General features: G+C 39.1%; 1 protein-coding gene across 38 annotated transcripts in view; it reads right to left on the bottom strand.

Moving 5' to 3' along the window:
* The window catches only part of LOC138175978 (CUGBP Elav-like family member 2), a 697,415-nt gene that overhangs the window by 373,056 nt on the left and 311,018 nt on the right, over positions 1-13,341 (bottom strand). The window contains exon 1 of one of the 38 annotated variants that reach the window (XM_069106599.1): positions 2,455-3,926. The exons of 34 other annotated variants lie outside the window; for them this stretch is intronic. In XM_069106599.1, the coding sequence (XP_068962700.1) occupies positions 2,455-2,528 (74 nt within the window). In that variant the 5' untranslated portion in view covers positions 2,529-3,926. Of the gene's footprint in view, positions 1-2,105; positions 2,242-2,454; positions 3,927-13,341 lie in introns of those variants that run through there. 3 more of the 38 variants (XM_069106608.1, XM_069106625.1, XM_069106632.1) reach the window with 3 other exon arrangements.

Raw genomic sequence — 13,341 nt, 5'->3', positions numbered from 1 at the left:
TCTCTCTCTCTCTCTCTCTCTCTCTCTCTCTCTCTCTCTCTCTCTCTCTCTCTCTCTCTCTCTCTCTCTCTCTCCCCCCCCTCGCCCCCCCCCAATATTAGATCACTGACAGGGAAAACAATTTGGTCCTGGTTCCAAAAGAGATCATCTGAACATAAGTAATAGTTGGGTGTACAGTGGAAAGGGAATCGTTCTAGAATTTGAATACAAAGACTCTATTCAGAGGGAACAGTTTGAGCACCAACACTACCATTCATGTACCAGAGAAAAAGTACAAGTTGAATTTTCATAATCTGACCCATAAAAGGGAACATCTTTCAGATGCTATTAATGCTCCCTGGCTTAAGTTGAGAGAGGTTTCATTAACTAGGTATATTATGATCACCTAGGTAGCAAGTATAATCAAACCATGATGGTGTGGATAAGATACCGATTTGATTGAGCTCAATCTCTGGAGTCCTGAAGAGAAACCATAATAGCACTTCACAAACAACTAATAGAGGTTATAACTATCTATAGACACGTAGATAAGAGAATGAAAAGGGAGAATGTATCTGTGTATACATACATATACACATACATATAAAACTGGATAAAGACCTTTAAAAGAAAGCAACCTAGGGATTTGGACTAAGCGAGCTTAATTTTTCAAAGAAAACTACCAAAAGGAAATTCAATATTTTAATTTATCTAATTATCTCAGTTGAAACAATGGACCTGATCATGTTTACAAACAGTGTGACATTCTTAATGAGGAGGGCAAGTATTATAGAAATTGTGCTTGGTCATTCACTTTTCTACTATCAATCTCTCTCCTCCTCTACTCCCCAACCCCCCTTTTAATCTCAGCTGCTGGAACAATTGGCTACCACTAAAGCTCTCAACTCATAACACTTAACATACTAGAAAAAGAATCTAGCACCTTGGGGGAAAGTTAGTTGCCAGGGAAATGAATCATAAAGCCCTGCATGGTCTCGACACATGCAAGAGTATGTGAAAAGCTTCAGAAAGAATTATGGATGACAAAGCTTCCAGCAAGTAGGTCATGAATAATATTATTTACATATGCACTCAACATATAGTACTTCCCCCCCAATGTCATTATTATGATTTATAGTCATTATCATACCTCTTGCTAAGGAGTAATTTAAATAAGTAATCATAATTTCTTATCCGGTCTTGGATGAAATCTATATTCTCTGTCCAAAAACTCCACTCACCTTCCATATCATTCCTTTCAGAAATCAAACATTTCTTTCCTTCTTTGCTTCCTTCCTCCCTTCCTTTTCTCCCTCCTTCCTTCCTTCAAGATACTTGGGAATACTTGTAAAATTCTCCTGACCCAAGAGTGCCTGAGTTGATGCAGAAACTTTCATATCCAGATCAATGAAGGCAGCTATAAAATTAGACATGCTTCCCTTTCTTCACAAATTCCAACACTCTTCCAATAAGTGTTATCTACCTCGGTTTGACTACATTTTAAGACAACCCGAACCACATTAATTATTAAATTACACAGTGCATTATCAGGCAAACCATCGTGATTACGTAAAAAAAAAAAAATTACCTCTAATTTCCGCGCTGGAATACACCTGGCTATTTTAATACTTTATAATTATCCCTTCTTCCACTTCTCTTCCCCCTTCCCCCTCCCCATCTCCACAACCTCCTTCCCCCATTAGAAAGCAAGGAACCTTTACAAATTTCAAGTCAGATGGGGGGGGGGGGGGTCATTTGCGGAATCTTTAATTATGTTCTTGGAAGGAGCTAGCCACACCGAATTATTACTCACACACGCACACACACATATACACACGCATGCAGGCATGCATGCCTGCATGCACGCCGGCGCGCGTGCGCCTCTATCTACATTGGAATGTCACTGGACCTGAGGGAAAGTGTGCTCATCTGCTCTGGGCTCGCCCGCATTTTCACATGGCACCGCGATAGAACAGGGGAGGAAAAAGCATTCTGCCTCCTCACCGCGTTCAATGAGCCAGCCTCCTGCCAGAAAACCAAACAGAGAAGCAGCTAATCTACGGATATTTGGGGGGACTGGGGGTGGAGGAGACCCCCTCCTTTCCCCCCTCCCCCCAACCAACTACCGTTTGGTTCTGGGCAGAGAAGAATGCCAACCGCTTGCAAATTCCTCACTCCCCTCCAGAGAGGTTCCAGATAAACGAGACTTTGCAACAGCAGAGGCAGCAGCAGCAGCAGAGGCAGCAGCAGCAGCGGTGGCGGCGGTGGCGGCGGCGGCAGCAGCAGCGGCGGTGGCGGCGGCGGCGGCGGAGGCAGCAGCAGCGAGCTTTGTTTAAATGGCCCAAGGTGTCCTCGGAACGCTCCCCATTGCCGCCGCCCTCCCTCCAGCCCCCCACGCTCTGCCCCCTCACGGGCACCAGAGCTCGCTCCGAAGATGCTGCTGCATCGGGCAGGGGCGGCCAGGGCTCCACTTACATTCTCTCGGAAACTAGCAAGCGGCTATCAACCATCATCTCCGGGAGGAAATCCAGCTTGAAGGAAGAAGTCATGTTCTTTACGGGGCAACCGCTCGCTCCCGGCTCTGGCAGATGAGGGATGCCTGCTCCGGGCTGGGTCTGATTCAGCGACTGGGCTGGCTGAGAGACAGGCAGGGACAGGTGCGGGAGGCCTCCCCCCACCCCCCAAGGCAGCAACCCAAAGCGGCAGTTGTCACATTCTCTCCCCCTCTCTGGTTTTTCCTCCAATCCCCTCTGAAATCTACTGCTGAGGCAACTGTCTATAGAGCACCAGGTGCTGAAAGAAGGGGCGGGGCTACGCTCCCACTGCAGCTACGGCTTAACCCCTGCAACTCCGCCTAAGGTGGTGCTCTGCCCCCCTCCCCGTCCCCCCAAAGACCCCCTAAAATAGAAGCGGGGGGGGGGCGAAGGAGCAAAGATCCTACCAGGAAGAAGAGCAGGGCAAGAAAGGGCTTGCTGGGGAGAAGCAATACTGCAACAAATACTTTTGCAGTTCCAACAATATCTCGAAATGCAAATGAGTTCTCTAAAAAATCTTCCCAGTTGCCATTCAACCGACAATAAAGGCTTTATAACCAGACCTGATAGAATGGAGTGGTGTGACCAATGTTGCCAAGGCCCATTTCATTACAAAGTTAACAACAACAACCCGGCAAGCCTTAACAATAAAAAGAAAGATGAAGAGCTTTAAGTAGGTTGCTTTGTATGGCAGAATTGCTATCGAGTGACCTTTCTAGGAATAACTTACCTAGACTTAGTGATTTAATTAGGAAAATATATCTGGTAAATTATACTTTGCCTAAATAATCAAAGATTACATGTAGGAATTTGGTTCAATATGTAAAGGGGAAAGGAGAAAAAAAAATCTAATCTTGTACAGAAAATTCTTTTTGCATTATGTTGAAATTCTGAAAAAAGTAAGTAGTTTTAAGTAGGAGGTGACAGAAATAACACACTTTATCTTTTCGTATGGGTGACAATTAATTTATAAATTCCTAGTATTAGATACACAACAATCCAACAGGATGATTTATGCTAAGTTCCCAAATGCAGCAGCTTTTCAGCTAAAATGTCTATTTAAATATGTGGAATGATTACATTTAATGGAAATGGGGAAAGTGGCAAAAATCTCCAACAGTATTAAAAAAGAAGGTGAGAGAGTCTTTAGTAGGTGGTTTGAGGGTGTGTTGGAAAAATAAGTAGCGTATACTATGCTGTGCTAAGGTTGGTTTCTAATATAGTTTAATTCAAACAAATGAATTCTTGAAACAATTGAACATTTCTCAAAATGATATGCTTTCTGCTTCGATCTATTTCAAACTTTAAAACCTGCACCATCAAAGAAGTCTAGAAGTTTACAGTTCCCATACTTCCCATGTTCTGGTACCTTTTTTTTCACTTCATTGCTGTTAGTATACAGAATGGCATTTGCAAATTCATCCAATTTTCTTTCAATCTTCTTATTCTTCATAGAACCAGATATTAAATTGACATAATTGTGATAATTACAATAATTTCTCTCACTTATATGGTGCTTTCAGGTTAACAAAGCATTTTCTTTACAACAGCCATAGGTTGTTATGATCCTTCTCTTGCAGACGAGGGAACTGAGGTTATAGGAAATTAAGTCACCTGTTTGTGGCCACAGAGCTACTAGGTGTCAAACAAAACCCTGCACACAATGTTGGGCTCTATGAGATGGGCTATTTTATTCTGTCAAATAAATGAAAGCATAGTCACAGGAACTAGAGGGTTAACCAATTAAGTAACATGTAAAGATATTAGAAGTCACAATGTGGGGGGAAAAGATAATTCTTTTCTACCAAAGTCCTTTCTAATGCTATATTAAGAGCAGGCTGCTACTGAAGAAAACATTTTTATTCATATTTGGATTCCACAAGCCTACAAGAAGAGTACCTACCATTTTCACCAGTTAAGTGGCAAAGCAGACATTTACATATCAGTTTTATCCAGATATGGTACCCTGAGTACTATAAGGTAATGGGCCTTGGAAAATTTAGTTCAGTTCATCCTTTCAAGAAGCTGGCCTGATTTCCTTCAGCTGAACTAATATATGACTTTTGACTTTCTGTCTCCACAATAGTGAATCCTAGCAAGAACTGGATTTACCTTAGTTTTAATATTTTTTCATTGCTGAGGTATCAGTTTTAAATTCATAGAGAATTGAGAAAAGCACTGAATGAAACTGATTCTTATATCTGTATCTTATATCTATATTCCCCTCTGTTGCTATACACTATCCACAAACCCACTTACTCCTGCTGCCCAGGAACATATGAGGGTTTTGTTGTCATTTTTGGTGTTTTTTTTTTTAATAATTCTACAGAAGAAGTTAGTTGGTTTGATGGAGAGGATCCTTGACCTTCAGTTATGCATGTATTATTTAGGAATGCAAGAGACTTAAAATAAGGCATAAATGAATAATATATATCATAAATAGTAAGTCTCTCTCCATATGACCAAACAAAATTGACCCTCCAAAATATCCCCCAAAGGAAAGCTCTTTTTTAAAACCATGCAGAAAAATCTACTTCTAAAACAAAGCTCAATACTGTATATGGTTAAGCCCCTCATTCTATAAGGTGGAACATTATTCATTAACATGTACAGTCTTTTGAAATATTTATTTTCCTTTTAATTGCATGTGAATTAGCTGGGAGAAGCTGTAGGGAAGCCCTCTTACTGACTTAAGCCTTCTCAGCAGTTTGTTAAATTCTAGCCTCAAATCCCTTGAGGGAATAGTGGATTCAAAGCAGCTTTTAATCATACTATAAGGAGGGTGAAGTTGTATGTAAGTAGGTCATAGAGAAAGCATTATGAGTGCATAGGTTACTGCTTTATTTAACAACTACAGTGTAACATACTTTTCAAAGCACATTTGCTTTTCCCATTTAAAGTTAGAAGAAGGACCAGGGTCAGATACAAAAGAAAACTCACTCTATAAAGGATACAGAGATATGAACCAAGGGAACCTTATGGGGCACAGCAGAGTTTGAATAGTGAAGCTTACAAATACATAAATGATGGAACAGAGGCATCTACATGTAGGGGTATGTGTGTGTGTGTGTGTGTGTGTGTGTGTATGTTGGGGGGGAGGAGACAAGCAGCACATTTTAGGGCTAACAGCAGTCTTCTGATCTAAGTTTTTATTTTAAATATCTGTTATATTTTCATGATCTTAGCCCATACACAGCAGCAGTTTTAAAAACTGAACTTTTAAAAGATCTTAAGCTTAAAGAAAATACCACCCTCCAGATATCCCTCTCTTCCTCAAGGAAAGCTTAAAATGACAGAAGGTGCAAAGAAATGTAACTCCTTTGACGTGCTGGCCTGAGTCTTCCAGTATCATGTTTTGGTAGTTGGGTTTAGTGATGGTTAGCCCCACTGGGCTTGCTGCCGAAGCTTTCAGATTCCATGGAGCTATTTAGCATTCTGGTGAAGTTAAAACAGCACCCACAGGAGTGAGCCTCTCAACCGGCCTCTCCCATCTGCACGACCTACATGCTGACATCATGGCAGATATAACTGTGTGGAATTGGATGGCCCAGAGTCCAGAAAGAGCTTTCACTTTTTTTTTTTTTTCCTGGGACCTTTCAGTTTTAGTCCGAGGAGCTAAAACCCTGAAGCTCTTCTCTCATCCCATCCCCCTACCTTCCTTAATTGTTTCACACTCCCCCACCCCCCTTTTTTTAATCAACTTGCTATTCATTTCCCAAACAAAAGGCTATGTAAGAATTGGAAGCACTTCAAGGGGGGAAGTTTCTGAATGACCTCATTTCATAGCAACCCTTCCCAGGCAAGTAAATGCACAGTGATCCATTTTAACTGCCCACCTTCCCTATCCTCCATCCTATACTGAACTCAGGCCAATGAGCATGGTCTGAGACCCAGATTATCTCTGGCCTCAAAGCAAGGGCATGCAATTAAAAAAAAACAAAACCTTTTTTTTTTTTTTAAGAAATTCTGTATAGTATGTTAAATGAAGTACTGTTTCTATTAAAGGTCTCCCTCCCACTTTATCAATGAGTTAGTAGTCAGGCACAGAATTCCAATGGAACAATCCTATTAAAGGAAGGTACATTATTTTATTTTATACTAGAGTCTAATGTGTCTTTTACACACAAGATTTGAAACAGTAAAGAAAGTGATGGGGCACCTGATTCCCTCCTCCTGCCAATAACACAGTGTGTTCTGTGACAAATATTCATTCTGTTACTACTAAACATTAATTAGAAACATTAATTAGAAACTCTTTAAAAGGCATTACCAGATTGGCAACATAGCCACATAAAGTCATGGAGAATTCTCTACAATGATTGTATCCTTCTTTCAAAGGTTTTACCTGCACTTCTGGCTCTTCATGTCAAGCCAGAATCCAAAACAGCTTTCCCCTATCACATTTTCAGACTCAAATTTTATTAACATAACTGTTGTGGTTAAAAACAACAACAACCCACCAATGTGCTTAGAGCAATTTGGAGCCAGAAAAATGGGACCTAAATGGGAATTTCCTATCATTTCCAGCCAATAAATTTGAAATCCACATGAATTTTAAGTACCTGGGAGACTATCTGACTTTGTGGCCATGTGTTTGTTCTTAGCCCATTCCAGCTTCATTAGCGACTTGCAAAAATAAACTGTGGTGTTTTTCATGTGCTTTAAAAAAATAAAACAGATCCATAAGTGATACAGTGTGAATGTATCTTTTCTTGGTTTTATGAAGGTATAGGCTGACTTTTTTTTTTAATTGACAGCAGTAAGAGAAAACTTTCCATGCATTCTTTTCTTATTTTGAAAACTCATGAAATGCTGTCCTTATTAAGTTCTATTAAGGTTATACCACCTGTTTCATAAAAAGAAAATCAGTCTTAAAATTAAGATTTTGTGGGAACATGAACACGCTATTAAATTCTCACTTTGCATTTTAAAGTACATTTAAAATAGGTATATCTTCCTTAAAACAACTACTGCAGACTTTGCTTATTTATAAAGTTATCCTGAATCATTTTTTCTTCACAGCAGATATCCAGCTGTGAAATTATCTACATTTAGAAGACTCTCAAACTGAAGGTGTTGCTTTGTTTGTACACATATTCAAATACTCACATACATAAATAACATGCACATATATACAGATACATACGCATATACAAAGAACATCCACTAACATATACAAAGTATCCACACACTTTTGCACTCTGAAATTCAGATGTAACTGAGATTTTCATAATGATTTCTCCCAACAGAGAAAATGGGAACATTGAAAAACCTTCCCTATCCAACGAGCACTCATCTTCTCTTTACTTTCTTTTTTTCTCCCTTTGCCTTTGTCCATTCTTTTCTTTACATATTTCTTCTCTGCCTTCCTTTTTCCTTTCCCATCCCCCCTTTTCTCTTCTTTGTTTCTCAACAGGGAGCTCCAAGTATTAAACAATGCCAAAAGGGTGTGTGTGTATGTGTGTGTGTGTGTATGTGTGTGTGTGTGATAAAGAGGTAAGTAAGGGCAGAGTGAATGGAGTAGTCATTGCTTATCTGGAAGAGAAATCAAGTTCGGCTTTGCTTTGGCTGAGACTGATTTCTGAACCAAGAACAGCTGCTCTATTCACTGGGCACTGCAGTCCCTTTTCAGACACTGCCAGGGGATATGCTAAGGGAAGCAGGATCAAGTACTGTGTGAAATGAAAGTGAGTAATAGCATGTGAAAATTAGGAAGGGAAAGAGTAGGAAAAGTAGGCAGACAAAACAGTGATTTGATGGTAGATTGGAGGCATCAATAAATATTTGCAGAATGATGAAAGAATGTCTTTGATGACACCCTTGAAGATGCCTGCATTTGAAAAATTCTCCCAGATTACATACTCTGGTGCTAGCCTTGTCGACAGGAATATAAACTCCACTGGTTTATACAGACTTGTAATTGAGAAAATAGAACTCTGCCTTACTCTATCCTCATCAGAGAAAGGTTTGCAGTTTTTCCCAGTTCCTATCCCAACCTCTGCTTCTGTGCAATCTCCCTCCCCCTTCTCCTGTCTCAAAGAAAAGTTTTCTTCCTAGTTTTACATTTAAGTTACTGGAACATGTGATAAAAGAAGAGAATGAATTACTGCCTTAAGAAATAGAACCAACAGCTAGCTCAACAGCTGCAACTGGAAGGGAGATAGCAATAGGCATTACTCTGGGTCTCAATGAAAGCAGCAACAGGTGGGGGGTGAAAGAGAAAGAAATGAAAGCGTTCTGAGCCTTCTGGTGGGGTGTCTGTGACTGTGGTCTTGGCATGAATCACTATCCCATCTTATGAGCCCGTCTCAGAAGGTACTTCAGCTCCATTTGTCTGGCTCTCTCCTTTTCAAACAAATGTATCTTGATGACGAGTGAGGATTAGCCACAGCACAAGCTTTGGGTTTCAGTAAATTAAAACACATGAATCTACTTTACCCACAACGATAACTAATCTCCATAGAAGAGCTTTTGTCCATTATGTGGAGAGTACACCTAATATGGAGGCTGGAGACAGGAGTTGGATAAGACTGTTACTTTAAAATAGAATGAAAACATCATGACACCTGAGAAGCAAGCCTGTTGGGTTCTCCATTTCATTCTGTCAGAGATTATGCTGGATGGCACTAGAAGTTAATGATTTAACTTTCTGATGAATCAGCCAGTCCCTTTACTAAATGGGTGACTATCACTTCTGAGCAGAGAAATCTAAATGAATGAATGAATGGCTAGCATTATCTTTAGATAATAACTACTATGTTTTAACCTTATTACTCTACCAGTTCTATAACTCATCCATTAAAATGGCAATATGGTTTGAAAGTGACTTAAGTTTTGGAGCATGAGATATCTATTTCCCCCCCATGATCATGGTTCAAATATGACCCACTTGAGATTTTTATAAGATTTTTTTCAAAAATTATTTTTAAGATTACTTAATGATATTTGAAAATTTCACTTGGTTTCTTATTTTTGATTATAAATCTCCAGAGTCCATAAGAAAGAACAATTGGTTTTCCTGTTCCTCTTTCTCTCAAATGTTCCAATGGAGGCTATAGGAAATTATCTATCAGAAGGTTGGATGTCCACACGAAAATTCTAGTGTAGATAACTGAATCATGTTTTCCTGGTAAAATACCTAAGGATTTGGGTTCCCGGGTAACCTCCGATACAAAGGACGTGATCTTGGCAAACTGAACCATTATGTGCCTCAGTTCTTCTACATATAAAGCAATATTTTCCCCTCCTTACATTATATGAAAGTGCTATTATTAGAAGGAGTCATAAATGTAAATTGGCTTTGGATTTGTGTAAAGAAAGGCATTACATTGTAAGCTCATAGATTTAAATACAGAAGAGAACTTGTAGGTTATCTCATCATTTTACAAATGAAAAACCAACTGATGCTCAGGTTATACAGTGTCAGGATATCTCTCAGAGCTATATTCACTATGTCATCTATATGCCTCCTAGATTTAGACCTAAGGCAGTATTATTTTATTTGGGGGAGCTAGATAGCACAGTGGCTAGAGCACAGGACTTGGAATCAGGAAGACCTGGGTTCAAATCCTACCTCGGGATATTTACTAGCTGTGTGATCATGGGCAAATACAATAATAAAGAAATTTACATGGCACTTGTGCCATATATACATACACATATATATGTATATATATGTGTATATATATATGTATATATATATATATATATATATATATAAAATATGACATCTTATTTGATCACAACAACCCTGTGAGGTACTTCCTATTTTTATTCCAATTTTGCAGCTAAGGAAACTAAGCCTGAGAGAGGTTAAGACTTGCACAGGGTCACACAGTCATTAAATGTACGTGCCAGGATTTGAATTCGTCTTTCTGACTCCAAGTTCAGCACTCTTACCCAGTGTGCCACCTAGATTTTTCTCTGTGCTCATGTCTCTGTGACTCAGTTTCCTCATCTCTAAAGTGAGGATAATAATAACAACAGGATTATTATTGTGAGGATCCAGTGAGATAGCATTTGTGAAGTGCTTTCCACACCTTAAAGAGCTATGTAAATGCTAGTTATTGTTTCTATATTATTAATTTAGCTACATACATGACCATCGTGCCTTCCTCTCTTCTTTTCCACATCACCAAACATGGCCTATCTCAGTTCTCATTCCCTACATGCAGCCTTCCCTATGCTAATTTGGTCTCCACAGAACTTAATTTTGTCTGAATTACAATTCATTTATTGCCTATACCACATGACTGAGCACGTTATAGCCCATCTCATGCTTTCTCTATGTTTTAAGTGTATTAATCATGTTTGCCCCACACCCCTGACCCTTTTCTCCCACAGGACTATAAACCCCATGAAGGTAAGAAATTACGTCTCAGATATTTTTCTTGTATCTCTTACAGTATTTATTCTGGGCACATAATATTCCATATATGCTTGGCTGATCATCACAGCATGAACTACTGGTGGTCTATCTGCTCTCCTCCACAGAGATGAAGCACAGAGTTACGGAAGAAAACTCCATTCTGTATTTATATTCAAAGAATGCTTCAGATTCATCTACATTTACTATTTTTCCAGTTCTTCTCCCTATTCCAGAGGTTAAAAACAATTCAAGAAAAGAAAATCCTAAGGGTATGCTTAAAATTCATCTCTTCTATGTTCTTAGGACCCTTAATAGTTGAAATGGAGAAAAGAGGGGAAATTATTAAAAGTGAAAGGGCTGTTATTTCTCCTTTCATATTCCATTTTTTCTCTTATCTTTCATTCTTCTACTCTGATCACAAATTTGGCAAGGAGATGAGCTGGAATGAACAGAGGGCTGCACCTTGGGGAGCTGAATTTACTTCAGGAGGGGAAGTATGTTAAACCCACAGAAAATAACCAGGGACCAAGTATAGGTCAAACTCCACAATATTCCTTACAAAGGGATGGTTCTTTTACTGACTCATGTGGATGGGTAAAATGATAATGGATTGGGAAATACAGGCAAGTAGCAATACTATTATTAATAGATAACATTTCAATAGAGCTTTTAGGTTTGCAAAACACTTTATATACATAATCTTACTTGATAATCACTTGTGAGATCTATCCTTGTGAGATCACTACTATCCTTTTTTTTTTTTTTTGCAACAGATGAGGAAATTGAGACTTAGGGAGGATAAGACACTTGTCAAGGGTAGAGGCAAGATTTAAACTCAGAAATTCTAAGGCCAGCATTTTTTGTTTCTGCTATCAATATATTATGTATAACACAGGAACCTCAGGCAAGGAAATATGTAGACAATTTAACAATATGTCAAATATTTAAGGGCCAAAGGTTCATGATGAGCAAAACAAACAAAAAAAACCCAAAAGTTTTTATCTATTTGTCTATTTTTTCTTACCACCCCTCCCATTATTTTAAAAGCTAAAAGTTACAGTAAGAAATAAAATGATGCTTTTTTTTTTCTGGCACCAGGGTTTCCTCTTCCCCTCTAACCACCCCCTAATTCCACTTATATAGCCATCAAGGAATCTCAGGGTGGGGTGAACAACTGACAATTATCTTCTGGACATATTCTTTTTAGCAATGTTTTAGAAGAGGGGCATGGAAGATGGTCCTGTCCTGATAGTTAAAAAAATAAAAGTACCCTAATTATTGGCACCTCTCCTACCTAAAAGAGAATCACAGTACTTCAGAACTGTAATAAAATAGAATAATACACCTCCTTATGAATACATGCTGCCCAGCAGCAAGATAAGTAACCATACCCACTGATGGTCTCTGAACCATCTTGTTTGTGGAGAGAAACTGGTAAATAGAGAGACAATAAGATCTAGAAACCCAAGAGCCAAATGGAAAGACAGTTATATCCTAGAACATTTTAATACTGGTATTCCTGAGACAGGTCTACAATGGGGAAGGGAAACATTTGATCAGTTCCTATATAAAGGCTCAAGTATACTGTAACTAGTCAGTTCAGAGGACAGCTAGAGACCAACAATGGAGGGAGAGAGGATGGGAGGATGGGAGGGAGGGAGGGAGGGAGGGAGAGAGAGAGAGAGAGAGAGAGAGAGAGAGAGAGAGAGAGAGAGAGAAGATTCTTACAAACTTGTGAATGTAGCAGAGTTATAAGTTCTATCATATTTTGTTTTGTTTTAAATAAGCCCTTCTTCCCATGACAAGAAAATTCAAGTTTTTATTTCCTCTGTGGGTATGCTGGCAAGTCCTGTTTCATAAACTCCAGTGATACATCATTTTCTCAGGCAGCCAATCATAGAACAGGTCAAGTTGGAATGGGCTATGGTGGCTGAAGCTCATACTGCTGTAGTAACTTATGTCATCCTGGGCTTGGTGTCATCCTTTCCCAATAGCTGACATTTTCAGTTACCTCTGATAGGGCTGACACACAAGTAACCATGTGAGAAAGCACTAAAAGAGTCATGGGAAAGCTGTGGCAAAGATAAATAACACCTGTACCTGATAATCCCTAATGACATTACAGGAAGTGGGAATGATATGTTTAGAAACAGAATTTACCTCATCTAAAAACAACACTTAACCAGTAGTATTTGTGACACTCTACCTGAATCATAATCTAGGGAATAATTTGAATGATAATGTTCGGAAGAATGGAAATGGGCACGAATGGTGGAGGAGGAACACTCTCTCTATCACACACACACACACACACACACACACACGCACATGCACAGACCTTCAGTTAAATTTAGGTTTACAGTTTTCCTGGGATTACTCTCTCGAGATTGCTGCCATGTAAAATGTAGAGGTGTTTAAGCTCTAGAACACTTCATTTTAATTCTTAATTGACCACATCAT

The sequence above is a fragment of the Petaurus breviceps genome, unplaced genomic scaffold (genome assembly GCF_028583685.1).
Source record: "Petaurus breviceps papuanus isolate PSGF00001 unplaced genomic scaffold, PetGlider_PUasm1.0 80, whole genome shotgun sequence".
NCBI classification, from domain to species: domain Eukaryota; kingdom Metazoa; phylum Chordata; class Mammalia; order Diprotodontia; family Petauridae; genus Petaurus; species Petaurus breviceps.
This window is presented reverse-complemented; position numbering and strand designations above follow the sequence as displayed.